Genomic DNA, 23,825 nt, shown 5'->3' on the forward strand with positions numbered 1-23,825 from the left:
CAATATTTTATAAAATTTCTCTCTAATGTTAAAAGAAAATGGGCTGAGTTAATAACAGAGATAATTATATCCATTATACTATGCATTGTAGCTTGGTGGCACTGTCTAGTCTCTCATGTGAATAACTGGATTCGAATCCACCCCAACTTTTTTTCTGAACTTGTGCTTGATCAATTTATAACAAACTGCTCTGAGGCATGATACTTATTATTTAGTCTTGGTCGAAATTGCAAATGGTGTGCAATGGGCAACAATGGTGTTAGTTATTTTGTAAAATTGAATGCGAAGCTTCAAAGCGTGGGACAAAGGAGGTGGGATAAGGTTGGATTGAATTCTATTTAGAGATCCTATGCATAATTTCAAGATTTTTTTTTTTTTTTAATTTAAAATTTTAACCTTTGTTATAGATCTCTCTTTTTACTAAATGGTACTTCTTCTTTTTTTATAAGATCACTAGTATAATGTAGTATTCACGAGTATAAGTTTAAAATCTTTTTTTTTTTGGGGGGGGGGGAAATAAGTTAAATTTTCTTGAACTTTATATAATAGAATTATAGCTAATTTAAGTAATAGAATTTTAGTTTAAGAAGAGTTCTTAATTTTTGTAAGAAATAGAGTTCAGTTAAATTAAATTATCACAATAATTAATTAGATAAATTAATTCATTTAATAATTAAAATGAATATAGCCACAACAATTTTTAGAACCCAATTTTTATTACTACTAGTACTAGTTGAAGTCATGTGTGTTGTATAGTTTTGTTCATGAATGTATAAAATGTATAATTTTATCAAAAAACAATGACTAACTGTTACATAGATTGAACAAACCCTATGTACCAAAAATCTGTCAATAAAAAGTTCCATCATATAAAGATCGATTGAAAATGAAAGCATGTTGAATATTTGGCAAAGTTCAAACAAAAGAGATCCCATCCTTGACAAATAAATCACACGAAAGTTAAAAGAAATCACATAAACCAAATCAAAAACTTATCTTATATATAAAAAGTACCAATACCTGCTACAGTACTTCGGTACTGTACATTCAACGTATTTCACTGTATAACACTGTAGCTGCAACAGTAGTTTCGTGAGTCTTTTTTTTTTAACCCTCTGTTTAAGTTTTGCGCTGTAGCTACAGTGCCAAGAGGCACTGTAGCTACAGTAGTTGCATTTTTTTAGTCTTCCGTATGTATTTTTTTGAGGCACTTCGCCCCTTCTTCTTCTTTTCTTTTTTTTTTTTTTCTTTTTTTTTTTTCAGTTTCGAACACTAGCTACAGTTCTACTGTAGCTACAATAGTTACATTTTTTTTTTTTTTTGAGTCTTCCGTTTGTACTTATTTTTTTCCCTTTTATATATATGTTGTTTCACTACCCACCAAATTTCACAATATTTTGGTATCAATTTATTAGAAGTCAAAATAAAATAATAAAATATGAAATTATGACCAACCACAACTGAAAATAAATGTTTCTGTCAGTTATAGTGCTTCGACATTGTGCACTCAGAGTATTTACACGCACTGTAACTGTAGCAATGCTTTGGTGAGACACTTTTTTCCCAGTTTCGAACAGTAGTTACAGTTTTTTTTTTTTTTTTTTTGTCTTCAGTTTGTGCTTTTTTTTCCTTTTATATATATTGTTTTACTACACAACAAATTTCATAATATTTTTACAATTATTGAGGTGTCAATTTTTTATAAGTCAAAATAAAATAATAAAATATGAAACTGTGTCCAACCACAACTGAAAATAAATGTTTTATGAAAATATTGTGACACTTGTTAGCTGAATGTGTAAAAGCTACCGTACTTTTGGTTTGTTCAAGTGGCACTGTAGCTACAGTAGCTACAAAGTTTTTTTCTTTTCTCCCTTCAGTCTTCCGTTTGTACTTTTAAAAAAAAAATATTAATAAGAACCTGCATATATATTATTATACTGACACAATAAATTTCACAATTATTGAGGTGTTAATTTCTTATAAGTCAAAATAAAATAATAAAATATGAAACTATGACTAACTATAACTAAAAATAAATGTTTTATGAAAATATTGTGACACTTGTTGGGTGAATATATAAAAACTACAGTACTTTTGGTTTGTTCAATATGTAATGTTCATTGCTTTTTTTATTTTTTATTTTTATTTTTTCCCAGTCATCAATTTGTGCTCTTTTTTCTACAGTATTTTTGCATTGTTTATATAGTGTTTTTCAATGTTCATCTATAGTTCCATTTTGGTTAGCCACTTTGTCTCTTTTTCTTCTTTTTTTTTTTTTTTTTTTTTTTTTTTTTTTTTTTTAAGTTTTGAACAGAAGCGGCATTGTAGCTACAGTAAATACTTTTTTTTTTTTAATAGTATTCTATTTGTACTTTTTTTCCCTTATATATATATATATATCACTGTACATCCAGTGTTTTTGTACTGTGAGTGCACTGTAGCTGCAATAGTACTTGGGTTTTGTGAATTTTTTTTTTCTTCGTTTATTCAACCCTTTTGTTTATTCAACTGACACTGTAACTACAATGCCTATTTTTTTGTTCTTCAGTAATTGGTTTGTGTTTTTTTTTTTCTTTTAAATATTGATGTAAGCTAACATTTATATTATTATACTGACACAACAAATTTCATAATTATTGACGTGTCAATTTTTTACAAGTCGAAATAAAATAATAAAATATGAGTCTGTAGCTAACCACAACTGATAATAAATGTTTTATAATAAAAGCGACTGTGCCGCTACAATGCTTCAGTACTGTGCATCCAGAGTGTTGGCACCATGCAGTACTGTAGCTGCAACAATGCTTTGGTTTTGTGAGTCTTTTTTTTTTTTAACCCTCTTGTTTATTCAACCGGCACTGTAGCTATAGTGCCTAAAGTTTTTTTTTTTTTTTTTAATTTTAATTTTTTTTATATAAATATTGATATAAGCTGACATTTATATTGTTATACTGACACAACAAATTTCACAATTATTGACTTGTCAATTTCTTACAAGTCGAAATAAAATAATAAAATATGAGACTGTAGCCAACCATAACTGAAAATAAATGTTTTTAAAAAAATGTTACAACACTTATTGTTATCACAATATTTTCACAATTGTTGAAATTTCAGTTTCTTATATATCAAATAAAAAAAATGCTAAATCCACAACATTTTAATATTAATTTCACAACAAATCATAGGTAAACTATTATTGATAGATAGCACTAAAGTTTTTTTTTTTTTTTTTTTTTTTTTCCAGTAATCGATTTGTGTTTTTTTTTTCCTTTGAAATATTTATGTAAGTAGCATATATATTGTTATACTGATACAAAAAATTTCACAATATTTTCACAATTATTGATATGCCAATTTCTTACAAGTCGAAATAAAATAATAAAATATGAGACTGTGATTAACCATAACTGAAAATAAAAGTTTTGAGAAAGTATTAGAACACTTATTATTATCACAATATTTTCACAATTGTTGAGATCTCAGTTTCTTCTAGATCAAATAAAAAAATGCTAAGTCTACAACATTTTAACATTAATTTCTACCGTGCCTAAAGTTTTTTTTTTTCTCAGTAATCAGTTTGTGTTTTTTTTTTTCTTTTAAATATTTATGTAAGCTAGCATATATATTGCTATACCGACATAACAAATTTCACAATATTTTTATAAATGTTGAAGTGTCAATTTCTTACAAGTCGAAATAAAATAATAAAATATGAGACTGTAACCAATCACAACTGAAAATAAATATTTTGAGAATAACAATAACAATGTTATTAGTTTAAAACCAATAATAACTTGTCATTTACAATTTGTTCTCAAAATGTTATGAATGTAGCATTTCTCTCAAAAAAAAAAAAATCTATTCGGATCCTAAAAATAAGGATATTGTGAAAATATTGTGATATTTTGTTTTATTTTTAGACTTCTTTTTTAATATACTCAAATTGGGTGAGCCAAAATTCACGATTTCACATACAAAATCTATATTAATTTTCTCACGACTGGAGGTAGCACGTGCCTTGCACGTGCAGCCAATGCTAGTATTTATAAAAGCATTGAAGTGAATGAATAAAAATGAAGGAATTTTAGATAGTTCAAAACTGGTTATTGTGTTATAATTTAAATTCCATAAAACACTACACCTATAATGTGGTGATTTTGTTTAATCTAATATGAAATAGATAATTGGATCCAATTTAGCACCCTTTAAAATGTAGAGAAAGTTGAGAGCGATTTTTAATTGTGATTAATAGTATGCCTATGCAATATACAGATTAATTAAAAATTATTTTGCAAAAATTAACAAAAATAATTATTAAAAAAAATGAGCCATAAGGTAAAAACACATTAACTTTATATATAACATTAATTCATTTGGTGCAAACACCACGTATAAAAAAAAATATTTTAAATTTCATAGCCTTTTAATAATAGAATTTTAGTTATTAGGGATTAAAATCCACTAAAATTCTCAAAGTCACTTTATTATAGAGTTTCTGTAATCCTATCATTTAATTTTAAAATTAGTGTAGAAATTTCTACAAAAAAAAAAAAAATTAGTGTAGCGGGTGAGAGGTGTCCCTCCCCGATATAAGACAGAACAAATTTGTGAGGGTGACGTCAGCTTTACGCCAATTTCCAAAGCGAACAATATCTTCTAAGAGACAGGTTCATTTCTCCACAATCATAATTTTAGATTCTATATTTATTTTTTTATAAAAATTTATATTTATATTTAAGTCATTGATAATATGACAAAATTAAGTACAAATATACTATAAGTTTATAAATAAAAAATAATTGAGTTTACCTAAAAAAAAAAACTCATAAATAAAAAAATAAAATTGAGTCACCGCCTTAAACATATATATATATATATATATATATAACAGTGAAAACTTAAACCCAACTCTCATTCTCTCTTTCTCAAAAAAAAGAAACTCTCATTCTCTCTCTTTGTTTTGTCTGTAAAACCCTCGTATTCAATTTCAGAGAGAGAGAGAGAGAGAGAGAAACTGAGATGCCAGGGCCAACGGTAGAGATGGAAGCAGTGGAGCCACAGTCACTGAAGAAGCTCAGCTTCAAATCCCTCAAACGCGCTCTCGATCTCTTCTCTCCTCTCCATTCTCACCTCGCTCCTCCTGACCCCGAAAGGTTCTAATTTTTCTTTACAATCCCTAATTCCCCAATTTCTCTCTTACTCTCTCTCTCTCTCTAAATTCTAATCGATTTTTTTTTTCTTTTTTTTTTTTTTTTTTTTTACTGCAGTAAAAGAATTCGAATTAGCCACAAGGTTAGTGAAAATTTCGCCCTTTTTTATTTTTATTTTTTGAGACTCTGATTTTTGATGGGTTTTGAATTAAAATTTTATGATTTGGGTTTTTAGGTAAACATTGAGTATAGAGGAATCAACGCCGCGGCGAATCAACCTCCTCGTCAAGCTAATGCTGTTGCTCAAACTCCAGTGGCTTCCAATGCTCTTGCTCTTCCAGGTATATATATATTTTTGGTATTGTAATTATTAAAAAAAGATAAAACATGGTACTGAAGAGTACGAAATAAAGTGCATGAGGAAACATAAAGAAGAAAATAAAGAAGGTAGACATTTTTTACTGTTAAGTTTTGTGTATTACAATGAATTCATTGGTGGGTATTTATAATTTTATGGTAAACATAATCCTAGACTAACTATAGACTAAACCGTGGTTTACGATGCTTGCACTACAAGTAGGATTGGGATTGAGTTCTATAACACACATGGGCCTTGATATCTTTTTACCGTAGCGATTAAATTTCAAGATTGTATTTAGTTTTACGTGGAAATTAGTATGCAAGTGGTAGAGCTGTTGACTTATATGAGTGTAGAAGTTTTAGTTGCTAACATTACAACTTGACCATGGATGTGACTTTATTGACCATGGATGTGACTTTAGAATTGTATTAATTATACCCCATTGTTGATTTCTTTGATCAAAGAGTGTTAATATGTGATGTTCAAGAAATTAAGATCTTAATTGTAAGTGTAAAAATAATTTTCCTTTTGGCGAGTGAGTAAAAAATATATATATATAGAAAGAGAGTTGTAAGTGTAGTATTTTTGGTGGAATGAAACTGGTTTTTTTTCTTGTTGATATGTGCTCTGGCATTGCAACCAGGAATGATATATTGAAATATGTTTTTATTGGGTTTTGTAGGTCTCGAAGATTCTAGTGATCGCCAGAAGGGAGGAGCTCAAAATGCGCTAGTTGTCGGTCCATCTATTCAGTCAAAGGCACCGTAAGTATTCTCTCTAACTTTGTCACTGTTGAGCTCCAAAAACACAGACATATACACTCATTGTATTCATGTTTTCAGTTATCCTATCATGCTGCCCCTATTTTGCTTGTGCCCTTATCAAATAGTTTTTGCATTTCCCTCATAGCAGGTCAGTTAACATTGAGGTTTAATAATTTCTAAATTCACCACTTTACTATAACTGGTTGCTATTAGTATTCTTTTCTTCATAAAAGACTTGTTTATTTTGTATTTTTGGGGAAGGGGGGGGAGGGTGTTGAATAATACCCTGAATGGTAATCAGATCTAATAAACGTTGGATTTAGGAATGGTAATATTGAATTGTGTCACACCTCCAATGCACATTAACCTCCTTTTATTAATTTATTTATCAAATCTTTGCCGTTGTATTTTGTGCTGATGATTCATGGTTTTGCCAGGAATGATGGTGGTCTACCCAGCAAAAGCATTACAGCCTTTTCTGCTTCTGGGTCATCTGAAAGGTTTTATATTCTTCTTATGTATTATGTTTGTGAGATACAGACAAGTGTTTTGTATTCTGCCATTAATTCATTCTTAATAGCTTGCACCTCTCATTTAATTATTCTACTTGGCATTCTCTTTTGATAGAGTCTTAACAGTTTTTGCAGCCATGTAGTAATTTTTTTAAAGGAATGCTCTCTACACTGTATAGCTGTGAATGGAGATGAGTTTGATATGATTGAAGTGTGGAATTATTCTTTGTGTATTTTTCACATTGCGGTTGCTTTGATATGTTTGACATTGATATGACTGACATCAGTTTGAAATCCTTTGAGATGTTTAAAGACCATATCATCTGGTTAATTTCATTCTATTATAGTATCCTGGCATGTATGCCATTTTTCGACATTCACATGCATTATGCACAGATGCACATCATAATTTGTTATTGTATAGTATCCTCTGGAAATGCACTTAGGGAGCATTGAAAATTAATTTGTCTTCATAGCATCTCTAAGATGCCATTAGACAATTGAAGGTCAATAGAACATTGTCATTCTATGCTGCATTATCTTGCATATAAATGTTGTTCTTTGGTTTGTCTTAAAAGTGCTTCGGTTTTCCTCTTGTAGGAATTTATCTACAGCTGCTATAATGGAAAGAATCCCAAGCAAATGGCCACGTCCTCTATGGCATGCACCATGGAAGACCTACAGGGTAAGCCTTCTTTCTTTTTCCTTTTTTAATTATTGATTGATAGGCTGTGGGTGGCAGGGCAATGGTGGAAGGGTATTTTATTAAATAGTGTATATATATATATATATATATATATATATATATAATATTTAAGGAATTTAATTGTAAAGAAGGGAACCTCGTCTACACAGGATTTCTACACACAGCTCAGCTAAGATGAAACATATATGATTTTTTTTTTTTGGAAAGGGGTGGGGCATACTAGATATAATAAATACTTATCCTCTTTGGTTTGGCCTTTCCTGTTATACGAGATAGGGTTGGTTGCACCTCTATATATATATGAATGCATTACTTTGTTGCTGCACCTTTGCTTTCAAGCCATTTTAAAATGCCCACAATTTAATTCTGTAGGTCATCAGTGGCCACTTGGGATGGGTGAGATCTATTGCATTTGATCCGAGTAATACGTGGTTTTGTACTGGCTCTGCAGATCGCACTATCAAGGTATCCATCTTCAATTCAGTTCATCCAAATTAGTCATAGAGATTTTTTCTGATGATGTGCTATCATACTCATTTGGGCTTAATTTTGAACCCTTTATAATTTGCCTTCTGGTTTTTGTGTTATTAAATTTTCTGTTCCTGCTCTCTATAGCATCAAATATTTAATCTCTCACATGTGGTCCTGATTAGATGATCCAGCCATTACTTGTTGCAAACTTGGAAATGTTTTGGGGAACTTTTGATATTATAAAATGTATTGTTGAAGCTTGGGCAGAAAATTTGGTAAAATTTTACAAAATTGAGCAAAGTAATCTAAAAGAAAGCTGATACCAAAGCTTAGTTATTGCGAGAATGGATGGATCAAGAGATAGTATTTCTGAGGTTTGCCAACTCAGGGCTCTAAGTATGCAATATTTCTGAGATTTGAAAACAAAGGATTATGATGGTACAACCCTGATGTCCTTCAACATTTTATACCTTTTGATCTCTCTTTGTCATTTGTTTGTTTCTCTCCTTTCTAGGCATCTCTTAGTAAGGAATTTACTACTGTGTTTTAACCTTGTAATTTTTGCTTTATCAGATATGGGATGTGGCAAGTGGAAGGCTAAAACTCACACTAACGGGACACATTGAACAAATACGAGGTTGGTCTCCAATGAATTATTGATGATACATCAAATTCTGTTGGCTAACAATGATGTTGATAATGGCCATGTCGACCAGTTATTAACATGGTAAAAAAATTTGTTGTTTTGATTGTAGGCCTTGCTGTCAGCAGCAAGCATACGTACATGTTTTCTGCTGGTGATGACAAACAAGTAAAATGTTGGGACCTTGAACAGAATAAGGTCAGAACCTCTTAAGTAATCCAAGTGTTCAATTCTCTATTGTATTAGCAACTCTGGTTCTTAAGGACATTTTAATTGCTCTTCAGGTCATTCGGTCTTATCACGGTCATCTAAGTGGCGTTTATTGTTTGGCTCTTCATCCCACAATTGATGTTTTGCTGACAGGGGGACGTGATTCTGTCTGCCGGGTATGGAAATTTTCAGTACAATAAAAAGTACTTTCTGCAATATCATAACAGATTCACTATTTTTGCTTCTCAACATAGTAAGTTTTTCATTTCTGATGTTATTCGTTTTGATGCAATGATGTTTAGGTCTGGGATATTCGTAGCAAGCAGCAAATTTATGCTCTATCTGGGCATGACAACACTGTTTGCTCAGTGTTTACTCGACCTACGGTATGTGGATCCTTTTTCTGCTTTATAATATCTTTTTTAATTTGATATTTGATTCTAGGGTAGTGTATGTTTCCTACCAAAATTCGTATGCATGTATGTTTGTATATTTGCTAGCTGATTCTATATTTAGATGAGGGCCATCCACATTTTCTGTTGTTTTTTTTTTCTTTCTTTTTCTGAGTTCCCCCCCCCCCCCCCAAAAAAAAAAAAAGGGTGTAATTTCTCTTTCATAGGATGTGGGTAGATTTGTTTGTTAATATTTTGATATGGATATGGGGCTTTATACATCAATGGGTTAGATTTGGGTTATGTAATGAAATTATGTTTCTCATATTTTCAGGATCCACAAGTTGTTACTGGCTCCCATGATACAACCATCAAGTTCTGGGACCTCAGATTTGGTAATTAATTTGCGTTTTGATGATTGATTTCTATTACTATATCATAATTTCAATATTGCTATTTTGGTTTTTTTATTAATTATTGGGTGGTTTTTCTGTTTTCTGTTTTCCACTTTTCACTTATCAGTTATTACTTTGCAGGAAAAACGATGTCAACTCTCACACATCATAAAAAGTCGGTGCGAGCAATGGCACAGCATCCTACAGAGTATGTGCATTCCTCTCTCTCTCTCTCTCTCTCTCTCTCTCTCTCTCTCATATATATAAATATATAGTTCTTACGAAATAACACAGCTATGGTTTGTAATATCATGCTTTTACTAAAAAAACATTTATCACTTTTATTTTTCAGGAATTGTTTTGCATCTGCATCAGCTGATAACATCAAGAAATTTAACCTTCCAAGAGGGGAATTTTTACACAACATGCTGTGAGTTTTCTGCCTACTTTTCTCTTTATGTTTATTTGTAGACAATTTGCTCCTCCTTGTTAAGATATTAATATCGTGTCATTTTCTTTAGTATGAGTGAGATTGTGATGCTCTTTTCTTTCCTTTTTTTTGGGTGATAATTGAAAACTACATAAATGACCCATTTTTTAATAAAGTTCAGCTAAGCGAAAGCTACAAGTTTTTTATTTTTGTCTTGATAGGTAAGAAATTATACATTAAAGACACTACAATATGTAGGAAAAGCACAAAGTAGTCAAAAAGTGCAAAAAGAAGAAAGAAAAAAACAGAAAATTAGTTACAAAAAAGAAGAGAACTTATGAACAAAGGGATGGAGTCAAAAGATGCGAGTCCCCAAGCTACAAGTTATTAATCCATTTAACTTTCACAACCTTTTCTCTTGTAAGATGTTGGTCTACAAGATTTAATGATGCACCTACTTCTATTGTAAGCATGGGATCATATAACAGCTATTAAGTTCCCTACAATTCACCAGCTGTTCCAATCAGAGAATTATTTGTTAATTAAAATTTACAAGAAGCAAATGAGTAAAATTCATTTGTTAAATTGGTTGGTGTTCTATATGACTTCATCTCATCTCTGGAAATCCATATTTGATGGTTGATTGGAAGGAGTTGCAAAGGCTGTTTGGCCATTTACTCCTTTGAAGCACTCAAATATGATTTTTTTAATAGATCCGCTGGTGTCTTGGCAGGGTCAAGGGGAGGTTTAGTTCTCTCTCTTTTATAACGTGGACTGAGGGGGTCATTGTAGACAACAGTTGAATCCACCAATACAATGATTATGACCAGTTATAATCTCCTATGTCAAATCCACAATATGACTGTCATAAGCAATTATCATCTCCTATGTTGTTATTAATAGATAATGTTAGGCTCTCTTAGTAATTTTATGTACTTTTTACTATCTTGTTGTGTAAGATATTGGATGTAGGCTCTAGGCTACAATTCATGCTATGTTAGAAGGTCCTGAATTGGGAAAACAATACTGGTTCCAACTGATACCCATGGCCAGTCATCTATAGGTTAGTTTAGTTTTGTTATTTTTGTGTAGTTGATTTGGTTTGAAAGAACCATTACAGCCAAACCAACCCCACCTACCTTTACTTAAAAAATTCCAGATCTAGTTTTGATCTCTCCAAGAGAGGGTATGGAGTATGGAGAGACTTCTATACTAGTCAAGTTGTTCAGACCATGCAAAACTGGGAACCCCTTGTTTGACCAAATTGATGCCTTTGATGACCGCTTGCATATATCACAAATTGTTTCCTTCAGCCTACTATCTCCAAGGTTTCGAATGATAGTTCTTGATATGGGTTTGTAGTTGGAATTGAAGAAACGTCAAGCATAACAAGATTAATGGGAAAAGAAACACGAAAATACTGAGAGTGCTTAGAAGTATAGTCTGGGGACCCTCCTTTCACACATTACCAAAGTGAGGGATTAAATAATTTATCGGAACCTCACATCAATAACTCGACCCCTACCACCTATAGGTAGTTTTAGACAAACTTCTTTTGAAGAGGATACCTGAATGCCAAGTTTGGCTCATAATAATCTGTCCTCTAGGGCACACTACGATTTCTTCGCCATTTAAGCTGTTAATTTACCTACTAAAATATTGCCCGTTTCTACCCAAGATCCCAGCATTGAGAAATTTCCAAAGGACCAATTTCAATGAAATCTTTCAATTTCTTATTTTATTATGTTGAACTCTGTAGAGTAGAGTGAATGTATATTTATCAAAAAGAAGAAGAGTAGATATAAAAACGGTTATAGCAGAGTTTGCTGGAACACACCATAGGTCAGTTGCCTTCTCAACGCTGCACATTAGCAGGAAAAAGTGAGTGAATAGCCAGCCTCATGGTCGAGTTTTATCCATATGCTGAGTTATAGTTTTAGATGATGTGGTATTCACTATTCTCCAGATGGACCAATTAGTGTTGCAGAAAAATGTAGGGAACTGAATTGCAGGTAATATAGTACCTTGTGAGCATCTATTTTAGGCTTTCTACTCTTCTATAATTAACTTGGCTGCAATCAGTTAAAAATCATTTCATAAAATCCCACTCTGCGCATCCAATGAAATGGTGTTCACAACACCCCTCTAATCTGGGAGGGTGATGATAAGCATTTTACATTTTGTTGCTAGTGATAGACTCCTAGGATCTGGAATCAATAACTATTTAACAATTGTAATGTGACACTTAAATAAAATTGGCATTTACAAAGTGCCCCACCAAATTTAGGTATTTAAGTTTTTCTTTACATGATTTTCATGGATCTTTTGCTTTAAACTTGCTTGGGAGCTTGACAAAGATTGGTCTAGAGTCATTAGTTGTTTGGATGTCTTATTTAGGTGATTCTGTGTAATTAGGTCCATCTTCTTTAAGTTTTGGATTAGTCTCTTGATTTTTTATTCTAGTTTGAAATAAAACGTCATATATTCACTCTGGGAACTACATGATGTATTCTGTCCAATTTATTTTATGTTTTCAAGTAGTGGTTATATACCAAGTCTGATGATAAACTGATATTCCAACGCTTTTGGTATTTTTGAGCAGATCTCAGCAGAAAACTATAATTAATGCAATGGCTGTCAACGAGGAGGGTGTGATGGCTACAGGAGGTAGGGATTTTATACATTCTGGTTGTGAATTAACTTCTATCTCGAATAGGTTTGGTGTCTGATGTCAAGGCACACCATCTGCATTTTACTTTTGCATAAGAGTTTTTTATTTTATTTTATTTTATTTTTTCTGGACTGGAAGTAAAAAATGATTCCCTCTTTGTTTTTCTGGACTGGAAGTAAAAAATGATGCTTGCCTGTAACTCCACACTGAGGTTGACAATTGGTTTCTAGAATAAATAGTTACATCTTTCTTATCTTCCCTCCTTTTGTTTATGCAAGGTGACAACGGGAGTATGTGGTTCTGGGATTGGAAGAGTGGTCACAATTTTCAGCAATCCCAAACAATTGTACAGCCTGGTATGTATTTTGTGCATTTTTCTATTTGTTCTTTATGGTTGTGGGGTTGGAAGTGACCATAAGTGGGGTCAGCACTAATTACTGCTTAATACTTGCTTTCAGGCTCATTGGATAGTGAAGCTGGTATCTATGCTCTCTCCTATGATTTAACTGGTTCAAGGCTTGTTACTTGTGAAGCTGACAAGACAATTAAAATGTGGAAACAAGATGAGACTGCTACACCAGAAACTCATCCCCTTAATTTCAAGCCACCAAAAGATATTCGGCGGTTCTAGTGGTCATCCTCTATGGCTCTATGCTCTGATTGGTCATGTGTCATGCTGTTTCACATTGATTTGGCAAATGTAAAATGAAAACTAGTCGTTTAATGTGGATAAAAGCTTTTAGTCATACACGCTGCCTGTTGCTTCTGTTAGCCACAGACGAAGGGATGTGTGGGAAATACAGTTTTGTAATCTTTAATAGAAGTTACCAATTAGAAAAATTGGCTGTTCTAGTTAAGAGTAATTCCAAATGTTAAAACAGTTTTCTTCGGGGTTGATGTGTCTCAAAGTTTAGATAAAGAATTCAAATATATGGTTTTCAAAGTGTTAGATAAAGTTGACCCAAAAAGTTTTGGGGATCAAAGTCAGGTTGATAGAGTTCCATTTTGGGCAGCCGAACTTCGGTCTGCGTTGACGAAGGGATTTCACTTGTCAACAGGCACATGGTTGGGTTCACTGGGGACGGTAGCACCTAACCTTACTAGTTGATTCGACCTATGTAGTTGTTAATTTGAAGCAATTAAGCTAATTTTTTTAACTCTCCCAGCAATAAATAATTTCTGTTGCATGTGAAATGGGCTTGGCTCACCTTTTCTTTGGAGAAAATATAGTAAGGTCGGCCTGTTTCCAACAAATGCACTAGCGTCTTCGTGCCGTCCACAGACCAATGATGGTTTTCACTAGGCAAGCGTCAATTATGCCACACTTAGCGGTTAAAGGAAACGTTACAGTTTTCTATATTCATTCTCTTTCTTTCTTTTTTGGACGGAACGCATGTTTTCACTCACAAGCTCATGTTAGTCATGTACATCTCTATCCTCTTTGCTCCCCGACCGTTAATTCATCTCCTTTCTTTCATCATCTTCAGAGACCCAAAGTGGTCAGACACTTGAGGATTATAGCGGTCAAAGTTTTATACAATGTCCAAACTCAGAGTTACCACCCTTTTTAAATCTGACCAGTTGCTCAATTTTCCAGCTACACGGTTGAACTACCACAAATTGACAAGGATTACAGCCTTTCTTAATGGGTCCACTTGTACAATCCATATTTGGTTCAGGTTCCCCCCCCCACCCCCTCTTCTACCCGACTTGTTGCCACCATGAACTAGGTCATAGATTACAAACTGTTATATAGTTTTATACACCTTATTTTTGAACTGAAATCGTGACTTGAAGTCATAATTTTGAACTTAGAAATCTTGACTTCAGATTATAGTTCTAAGTCAAAATGAGGTGCATGTAAAATTGTGTATAACAACTTGTGTGCAATAAGTGTTATCTTGAATCAAATGATGTTATTGTCATTTCACTTAAAAGTGATTTTTTTTTGGGTGGTAATCTTGTTGCACGTGGACAACCATCTTTGCGTGAGAATTAGGACAAGAGCTGACTTCTCTATAGCAATGTTTGATCTTCCATCGAGGGATCTAGTTCAACAAGTTCTTGCAATCATCAACAATTGGTGCATATTTAGCACATGAGGTTTCATTATTTGTGTGCAAGCCTACAACAAAGTTAGCATCAATTACAATTTCAATAGCGCTTGAATTTGAAGGAGAATGAACTTTGCCACCTCTGTTATAAGTTATAGATGTACTATTTTTACCAAAAAAACACACACATGACACATGTATGTATTATAATATGATGTAGATTTTCTTTAAAAAAAATTAATCCCACTCCCACCATCGTATTTATAATTAATAATTAACCATTATTTTCATTGTTATTATATCTGTTAGGCATTGAGTTAGTTGACTTTGCAAATATTTAATAAAAACTTAAAGCAGCTAGTGCTACCTAATTTAATCATTAACCATGTGCATCCAACATTAATTAACTTCACATTTTTTCCCCTACTTCATAGTACTATACGTTATCCACATACATTTACGTAACTGTAAAAAAAAGTGTGACCACTTTCCAGAAGAATATAACAAAGTGCCCTTACTATATAATGCCAAACCCGCAAAATAGCACAAACCTGAAACCACGCACCTTGGAGCGATTATAGTGCCAATATTTCATGCATGAAAATCCCTCCCTCTTTAACCAAAGCGCTCACTCTCTCTCTCTCTCTCCAAAACCCAGATTTTTTCTTTTCCTTAAGAAAAAATGAACTCTGAGCTGATTCACAGAACCCAAACTAGCAAAACTCCGAAACCCAATGACACTCTCCACCAGGCACCAAAACCCACAAATCTTCTTAAAAAATCCAAAGACCCATTACTCTACACGTTCATTGGAATCGCCATAGCCACTTTTTTCTTCAAATTCTTCGACCCTGTAAGTAAAACACCACCACTTTCACAGCGACAGTCCGAGTCGGCTCAGCTCCAGACTCGGCACGTGCTGTACGAGACGACGTCGTCACACTCATCACACCATGATGTGCATTTTAGCGTTGGTGGGAAAGTGCCACTGGGGTTGAAGAAGAAGGGCCTGAGAATATTGGTGACTGGTGGGGCCGGGTTCGTGGGGAGCCACCTTGTGGACCGTCTGATCAAAAGAGGAGACACTGTGATCGTCGTTGATAGCTTCTTCACGGGGAGGAAGGACAACCTGGTACAGCACTTTGGGAGTCCGAGGTTTGAGCTCATAAGACACGACGTCGTTGAGCCGATTCTATTGGAAGTTGATCAGATCTACCATCTAGCTTGCCCTGCTTCTCCGGTTCATTACAAGTACAACCCGGTCAAGACCATCATATCCTTCATTTTTATTTTCCTCAAATTATTATTATTTTTTTTTTCATGAATTCCTTGATCATATACTAGGATTTAACATTTTGACTCAGTCTTTGAATTAAAGGATTCGTCTATTTTTGGGTTAATTTAGTTACTAATTTGAAAAAAAAGCTAGTGTTTTGAACTAAAACAGAGTATTTGATTTTTTATACTTCGATTGTGTTTATTAGACGCAAATGATTTTACACAACTATACATGACTTAAAAAACATTTTTCAAGTAAAAATTATTCTTTTGATTTTTAGATTGTGTGTAAAACAGTTTGTGTACCACAAGTATTTCTTTTTTATAATTTAGCCTAAAGTTAACTAAATGTTGAATTATTAGATAATTTTTAAAACTTTAAGGATTAAATTGATTTATAGACGAAATTGAATACTCACACTAGAGTTAAATGATCAGAATCTAAGTACTTATTTCATAAGAAAATTTGGATGATTCTAATATACTGGAAACTTTCTTGCCAATTTTGAAGGATTTTGGTATTTTTGGGTGTTGTTTTCATTTCGTGGAATCTTAGGAAAGAGGTCCATTCGACACTTATTCCTATTTATTATAGACTTAGATTAGGTTAAGTATTTAGTTTCATTAGACCCATCATAATGATATACCATTTAATCCATGTCGCCTTTTCCTCTCAATTTTTTGACACCTACTTCTGTATGCATTTACAAAGGATTTGGTATTATTATTACTAATTAATAATCAGGTTCCCATCAAAAAAAAAAAATAATAATAATAATCAGGTTGATGTGAAATTAATCTATATTCTGGGTTCTACATTTTTTTTTAATCAGCCAGTGAGGTTCAGTAAATCGAACGTATAAAATAATTTTTCCATGTGGAATTATCCAATCCATTGGATTTGAATGCCAAAATGAGAGAATAATAAAGAATACGAACATTTTAAATCTAATTTTTCACCTATTATTAGACACGTGGGTCCTGTTTGGAGTCCTTGACTTTGTATTCCAGGGGGCCACAAAACCAATGTGGTGGGTACAATGAACATGCTTGGACTGGCAAAAAGAGTCGGTGCAAGGTTTTTGGTAACGAGCACCAGTGAGGTGTACGGTGATCCTCTGCAACACCCACAGGTTGAAACCTACTGGGGCAATGTCAACCCCATTGGTAAGTGACACCTTTTATTATTTTTAATAGATACATTTATAGGTCAAAATTTTAAACTTCTAACTATTTTATGTTTAAAATTATGAAATAGACTTTCTTTTTTATTTAAAATAAAAAAAATCCTATTTTATTATCTAAACTTTGAAGGTTTAGAGTAATATTAAGACTATTAAAAATTTTATGAGAAAAAAAAAATTAACTCCAAATTGGTTAAAATTTATATAGCGATTGAAGATATTACTCATATATAATTCTTGTCACATAATTTTTGTAATAAGTTATATAATTTATTTAAATAATACACATGAATATTTTTATAAATAAAAATGCTAATGGTTAGAAGAATTTGGAGCTAAATTTTGTTTTGATTTTATAAACTGATGTGTTAACTTTTAAATACATTACAAATATATATTATATAGTTAAAATGTGTTTAATATATGGGTTAGTACATATATTAACCCATATATTAAACACATTTTATAATAATATTAGTAGTGGATTTGACTATAAATAGCCCTCTGGAATAATTGACCAAAGAGCAATTCTCTCATTGGGTCTTAACTCTTGACCCACACGTGCATCTTGGCAGGTGTAAGGAGTTGTTATGATGAGGGGAAGCGTACGGCAGAGACCTTGACCATGGACTATCACAGAGGCCATGGCATTGAGGTCAAGCTCAATTTATGTTAAATTACTTTACAATTTTACTTTACTTCATTTCCTTAAATTTCATTTTTGAATAAAATATTAAAAATTTTGTAATTCAATTGATATTTTTTAGTATTTCCAACAAAGATATCTTAGATTCAAATTTCCATTCTTGTTTATCAAATTATTATTATTTTTTAAATTACAATTTTATTATGGTAAAAGGGTTACAGCATTTTAATTTAACACTAGGTGCATTAATTAATTGATAGAATGTTAAGAGAAATATAAATGATCTTATAATGTTTTGTAGGTGAGGATTGCTCGAATTTTTAACACATATGGACCACGTATGTGCATAGACGATGGTCGTGTAGTTAGCAATTTTGTTGCTCAGGTAATTAACTTTTATTTATATTAATCAGTTTTCATTTGTTCTTTCTTCTCTTTGTCTCTTTATTTTTAAATAAATAACAAAGTTTAAAGTGCCTAATTCTAGTTCTATTTGGGATTCTTTTGTTAATGGTTAAACTACATAGGCATTAAGGAAGGAGCCATTAACTGTTTATGGTGATGGGAAGCAAACAAGAAGCTTTCAATATGTTTCCGACCTGGTAATCTCTCTCTCTCTCTCTATCTCTCTTTTATTTTTTATTTTTTTAAATATTGCAACAAGCATACTTAAAAAACTTTATATATAGTTTAGTTACTTCATTTCTCATATTAATTTAAATTGTTCAAATCCATCTGTTAAACTACAATTTTTTATGTCTCCGAATTAAATTCAACTATATGATTGTATTATTTAATATGTCATAAAGTTTAATTTAATTGTCGTTAGAAAAAAATAATACTGTTTGTGATATATTGATTAATATTGCATGTGGTTGAATTTAACATAAATATATATATATATATATATATATATATAATCAAAGCTGAGGGAAAATTCAATTAATTTATAAATAGGAGTTTAATTTTGTGTCACATGTCTCATCTAATTTTTAAATTTGTGTGTCAAGTGAATTATTAGATGTAAAAATCAAAGAGTCTAAATTCAATTTTAATTGGAGTTCAATTTTGCGCTATGTGTCCCATCCAATTTTTTAATTTTTGTGACAATCGAATTATTAGGTGTAAAAATAAAAAAGTTTAGATCTAATTAGATTCTAAATCATATATATATATATATATATTTATATATAATTGTGATTGTTTTTAAATGTACCCATGTATATACACGGGGTTACACACTAATTAATCTAAACCACAATAGCTAATGGCTTTAAGTTTTGTTCTTATTTTAGTTTAATAATCAAGATGAACTCCGATATCTATCAAATTGCTTCTTTTGGTTTTGATTTTTTAAGTACAATTTGGCTGCTGTGAAACCTTAGCTTTCTCTAATCTACTATAATCCACTCCTACATCTATCAAATTGCTTCAAAATATGTGGCAGATAATTGTACACTTTATGTCCTAATTTAAGAGCCACCATATCTAGCTAGCAAACTGTTGGTACATAATACAAATTAAAGATGTCAGTGTTTTTAAAATATCAATCATAACCATATAGTACTAATGTGGCTTAACTAGTGAAGGTTGTCATGGGGTCTCAGTTATTACCTGGACCAGATAATGCCCAATCAGTATCATAAAATCTGATTGCCACATATATATATATATATATATATTGTTGCCAAAAATGATTACTACTATCATTTGGGATAGTTATGGATTTTTTTTTGTTCTCTGCTAGTTGATAATGTCAATCAAATTCATGGCAATTTCTAGTGAAGGTTGTCATGGGGTCTCAATTGTGATTGTGGTAGTTTATATGGTGAAGCACTGAAGCCATTCATGGTTTCTAAATCTTTGACTTTCATCCAAGCCTATATATATGGTCTTTTTTTTAAAATTTATTTTCTTTCATACAATTTTTATTTTTTAATGAGACACGATAAGGAGGTATTGAAAATTTGATGTCTCTTGAGAGGTATATATGTAGGGTCACCATTGTTTTAGCAGATTTAAAAACTTATCTTGGTAGCTCTTTTTTTTTTTTTTTTTTTTTGGGTCCACCTCTTGTCCTTATAAATAATTGTAGAAGATATAACATATCACATGTTATATGTATTAATATAAATTATTTGGTAACAGCGTTATCATCAGAATTCAGAAGTCTTGGTTGGATTTATCAAATAATTTTTGAGGCAATGTAGCCTTAACTTGTGTACAAGTATTCGAGCAAACAACTTATTTTTTTCCCTTTTGATAAAAATGGAGGGATTGAATGTAATGTAATCAACCAGTCATTGTTTCCCACCAAAAAAAAAAAAAAAAATTCCAGTCATTGTTTGGATTTCGATAAAAATCAGACAGGAAACAATGGAAAAAAGTGTCACTTTGTGTTTGTAAAAACATAACTTGGGGAATCGGGATGCAGCTGACACTAACAGACTTTTGTACGAATTTGTTATATTTCTGTTGATGTTTCATTATTTTGAGTTTGACATGCTGAAAATGAAATAATATCAATCAAAATCATTTCCATCCACTGTCAGCAAAACATGTGAGTCTCCTGAGCTCAAAGGCCACCACCACTTCCAACTTTCTTTTAATAAAATCTATCTTAAATGTGTTCTAATTTTCATTAAAAAAAAAGTGTTTTATTTTTCTGAAGTGGTCTATCAGGCACCCAATTAAAACTTACAATTTGTTTGGTTGTAATTAGGGGAAGGGAAGAGAAAGGAAAAGAAAGAGGGGAGGAAAAGACAAAAGAAAGGGTGGGAAAAATTTAGATACAGGAAAGAAAGAAATGAAAGAATTTCTTATATGGAATTTGTTTGGTTTATAAAGGAAAAAGAAATGATGTATGTGCATTTTGGAAAATTATTGTGTATTCCCGGAATACTATAAATGTGTACTCTTTCCTCTCACATGAATGGTGGATCCCACTAATTAAATTCATGGTAGGACCTACCATTTATGTGAGAGGGGAGAGTATACATTTATGGTTCTCCGGGAGTACCTAATAATTTTTCGTGCATTTTTATATTTATGTCCTTATTGAATTTTCTATATAGAGTAGTGTTTGAATTTTGGAATTTGTTTCTAAAAAGGTTAAGGATATTTTAGTAAATTCATTTATTTTATTTTAAAATTAATCCACTATCATTTCTGCTATCTCTCCTCATCCCGTCATTTTGGGAGGACACAAAAATGTGAGCCTCAAAGAAAATTAATCACTCAATTTTCATTCTTTTCCCTTCCTACCTTTGTAACCAAACATTGGAAATTGAATCATTTCCATCCTAATTCCTTCTTTTCTCTCATCTTCTCTTGTTTCTAAACAAAGTGTTAAGTGTTTTTTTTTTTTAATAATAAATATCATCTTGAACTTTGAAATAAGTGCAAATTTGCTTTTGATTTAAATAATTAACCTTTTGACAATAAATTTGTAATGAATCAAACATTCAGTTATTATTTTCCAACAAGAAGTAGTAGTTTTAAATTGGTTATCAATAAAATTAATTGATTTAAAGTTTACACACTTAATTTATACATATTTGTTCCACATTTTTAATAACTTTGTAATGTAGTTATTACCTTGCTATCAACAGATTATTTAAATTTAAGATTTGTCACAAACCAAAAGTCTTGGAGGGTTTATTATTCAAATAGGAAGTACAAATATTAAAATGACACTTAACATCATCACCAAGGATTTGGATTTGGACATAATTATATAATAGTCTTTACCTTTTCTCTTTATGAGAATTCTAATCAGTAATGTATATACTCAAATAATAAAGTGACATGTAGACATTTCCTTTTGGTGGTCTCTTTATGTTTCTTCCATGTGCCTGTTTAGTTGGTGAAAATGGTGAGAATTAAGATTGTGGGAAATGTAGGTAGGTTGGGTGGAAATTATTATTGTCCTCCCTAACTAATGGGATGATACCATCTATATAAATATATGTGTAAGCTTTCTAATTAGCACAAGGAATAAAAAATAAAAATTACCAAATGATATCATATTTGCATAAATAACAATATTTGATTGGTTGGGAGATCAAGAAGGACCATGTCAGCAATTCTCCTTGTATACCTAATAATTTCTCTAACTTTTACATACTATCTGACAATGACAGGTGGAGGGTCTGATAAGACTGATGGAAGGTGATCATGTGGGTCCTTTCAATCTTGGCAATCCTAGTGAATTCACCATGCTTGAACTTGCTCAGGTAAAATTTCTGTTCCACTTCTCTATGTTGTACTTCTTTTTCCGACAATTTCTCTATGTTATACTTAAATGAAGTTGCGTGGTTTATTAATATAATAATTGCTATATTTTGGTATTTTTAATTGAGATGTCCACAATTTAAATTTTTTATTCCTTAATTGTTAAATGGAAAATGTTACTGGATACTGTATGGTGACCATTGATGATAAATTATTGTAGAGTTCAACTTATAAATGATTGACATGAACTGATGAGAGGGGTTGAAAATATGAATGAAATGATAAGTGAGACTCATAAAGTAACCCCACCCGTTTCATATCCTATAAAAATAGTATAACAAAATATGATATATAGCAAAAAAAATTGAAATAAGCAATTTCTTAACGGGCACAACCCTAGTTAAATTATCAAAGTTAAAAAAATAGCATGTTTATGACACTAAAACTCATAGAGTAAAAAATAGATTTATGAATGAAATCAAATATGTAATATTTATGTGCAAAATTGTTATTTTGACATTGAAATAATAACTACGAATAGTCATTAACTCTCTGGAAATGGTAGAAGAATGAGAACTATTATGAGATAATAGGACCATTATACTCATTAGTTATTACTAAACTTATTAAAGAGATGAAATATAACCAAGTTACATATTTTCTTAAAGATTAACTCAAAAGAAAGGAACAAAGGTAATTGGCCTTCTTTTGATTTCGATTAAGATGTTTTAGCATCCTTGGATAGCTTGTATCTTGCTTAATTTTTGTTTTCTTTTTCTTATTTGAAGTGTCCTTAGTTTACTTCCTACATTCTTGGGCCTCACTCCATTTTCTTTCCTACATTCTTGGGCCTCACTCCATTTTCTTTTTTATTGATTAAAAAAAAGAAGAAGAATAAAGCTAAGAAGAGGGAATTGGACTTGGGTTTGTGCAGGTGGTACAAGAAACTATAGACCCTTTTGCAAAGATAGAGTTCAGGCCCAATACTGAGGATGACCCACATAAGAGAAAGCCAGATATTACCAAGGCCAGAGAGCTTCTTGGGTGGCACCCAACTGTGTCTCTTCGCAATGGACTTCCTCTCATGGTTGAAGACTTCAAGCAACGTATATTTGGCGACAAAAAAGACACTGTTGGCGCATAAGTTTTATGTATGTATTGTTGAGGGGCATTGAGAAAAAAATTAGTGAAAATAAAAATTGAATAAGAGGGATAATCTTTATGAATATCTACACCTTTCTGTCACTGTTACTCACATGAACAGGCCTGGGAGGGAGAGATTATTAATTATGAGAGTGTAGAGCGAGCAATCTTTTTTGAGTGTGTAGATCAATCTTCTTTACCAATATAGTAAAATAGTTTTTTTGTTATCACTTTTATATTTGCAAGTTCTCAGTATCATTAAATTATACTTGGTCATTGTTAATTGTTATGCCAGTTTTCAAGGTCGACTAATTGGGGCTTAATATCTGTAGAGCTTTAGAGAACAATTTTGTGATGGTATTGGCATGATTGAGTTGGGTGTTAAAACAACAATTCAACATTATGCCTACACATAAATCAGCAAAAATGTAATCCAATTACATGCATATGTTATAGGTATGCTATTTGTAACATTGAGGAATGTCATATTTGTTTTAAGGGGTTAAACACGATTAATTCCTTTTCTTTTTCCCTTGAATTCAAAGTGCTAAACGTACTGTTGCCCCTGAAGCATAG

General features: G+C 31.7%; 2 protein-coding genes across 2 annotated transcripts; both read left to right on the top strand.

Moving 5' to 3' along the window:
• The first annotated feature begins 4,917 nt into the window (after positions 1–4,917).
• LOC115993916 (protein pleiotropic regulatory locus 1) lies at positions 4,918–13,640 on the top strand. Its single transcript, XM_031117905.1, has 17 exons — positions 4,918–5,159; positions 5,274–5,298; positions 5,392–5,497; positions 6,200–6,281; positions 6,719–6,781; positions 7,394–7,478; positions 7,872–7,964; positions 8,544–8,607; positions 8,726–8,811; positions 8,898–8,999; positions 9,126–9,209; positions 9,550–9,610; positions 9,752–9,818; positions 9,963–10,040; positions 12,643–12,707; positions 12,990–13,067; positions 13,170–13,640. The coding sequence occupies exons 1-17, from the start codon at positions 5,026–5,028 to the stop codon at positions 13,340–13,342; spliced, it is 1,446 nt and encodes a 481-aa protein (XP_030973765.1). The 5' UTR covers positions 4,918–5,025; the 3' UTR covers positions 13,343–13,640.
• Positions 13,641–15,314: 1,674 nt separating this feature from the next.
• LOC115993678 (UDP-glucuronic acid decarboxylase 2-like) lies at positions 15,315–23,479 on the top strand. Its single transcript, XM_031117624.1, has 7 exons — positions 15,315–16,038; positions 17,063–17,210; positions 17,803–17,882; positions 18,175–18,258; positions 18,401–18,475; positions 22,016–22,108; positions 23,041–23,479. Exons 1-7 carry the CDS (start codon positions 15,448–15,450, stop codon positions 23,248–23,250), a joined length of 1,281 nt encoding a protein of 426 aa, XP_030973484.1. The 5' UTR covers positions 15,315–15,447; the 3' UTR covers positions 23,251–23,479.
• The last annotated feature ends 346 nt before the right edge of the window (positions 23,480–23,825 follow it).

This window comes from Quercus lobata, chromosome 6 (assembly GCF_001633185.2).
Source record: "Quercus lobata isolate SW786 chromosome 6, ValleyOak3.0 Primary Assembly, whole genome shotgun sequence".
NCBI classification, from domain to species: Eukaryota; Viridiplantae; Streptophyta; class Magnoliopsida; order Fagales; family Fagaceae; genus Quercus; species Quercus lobata.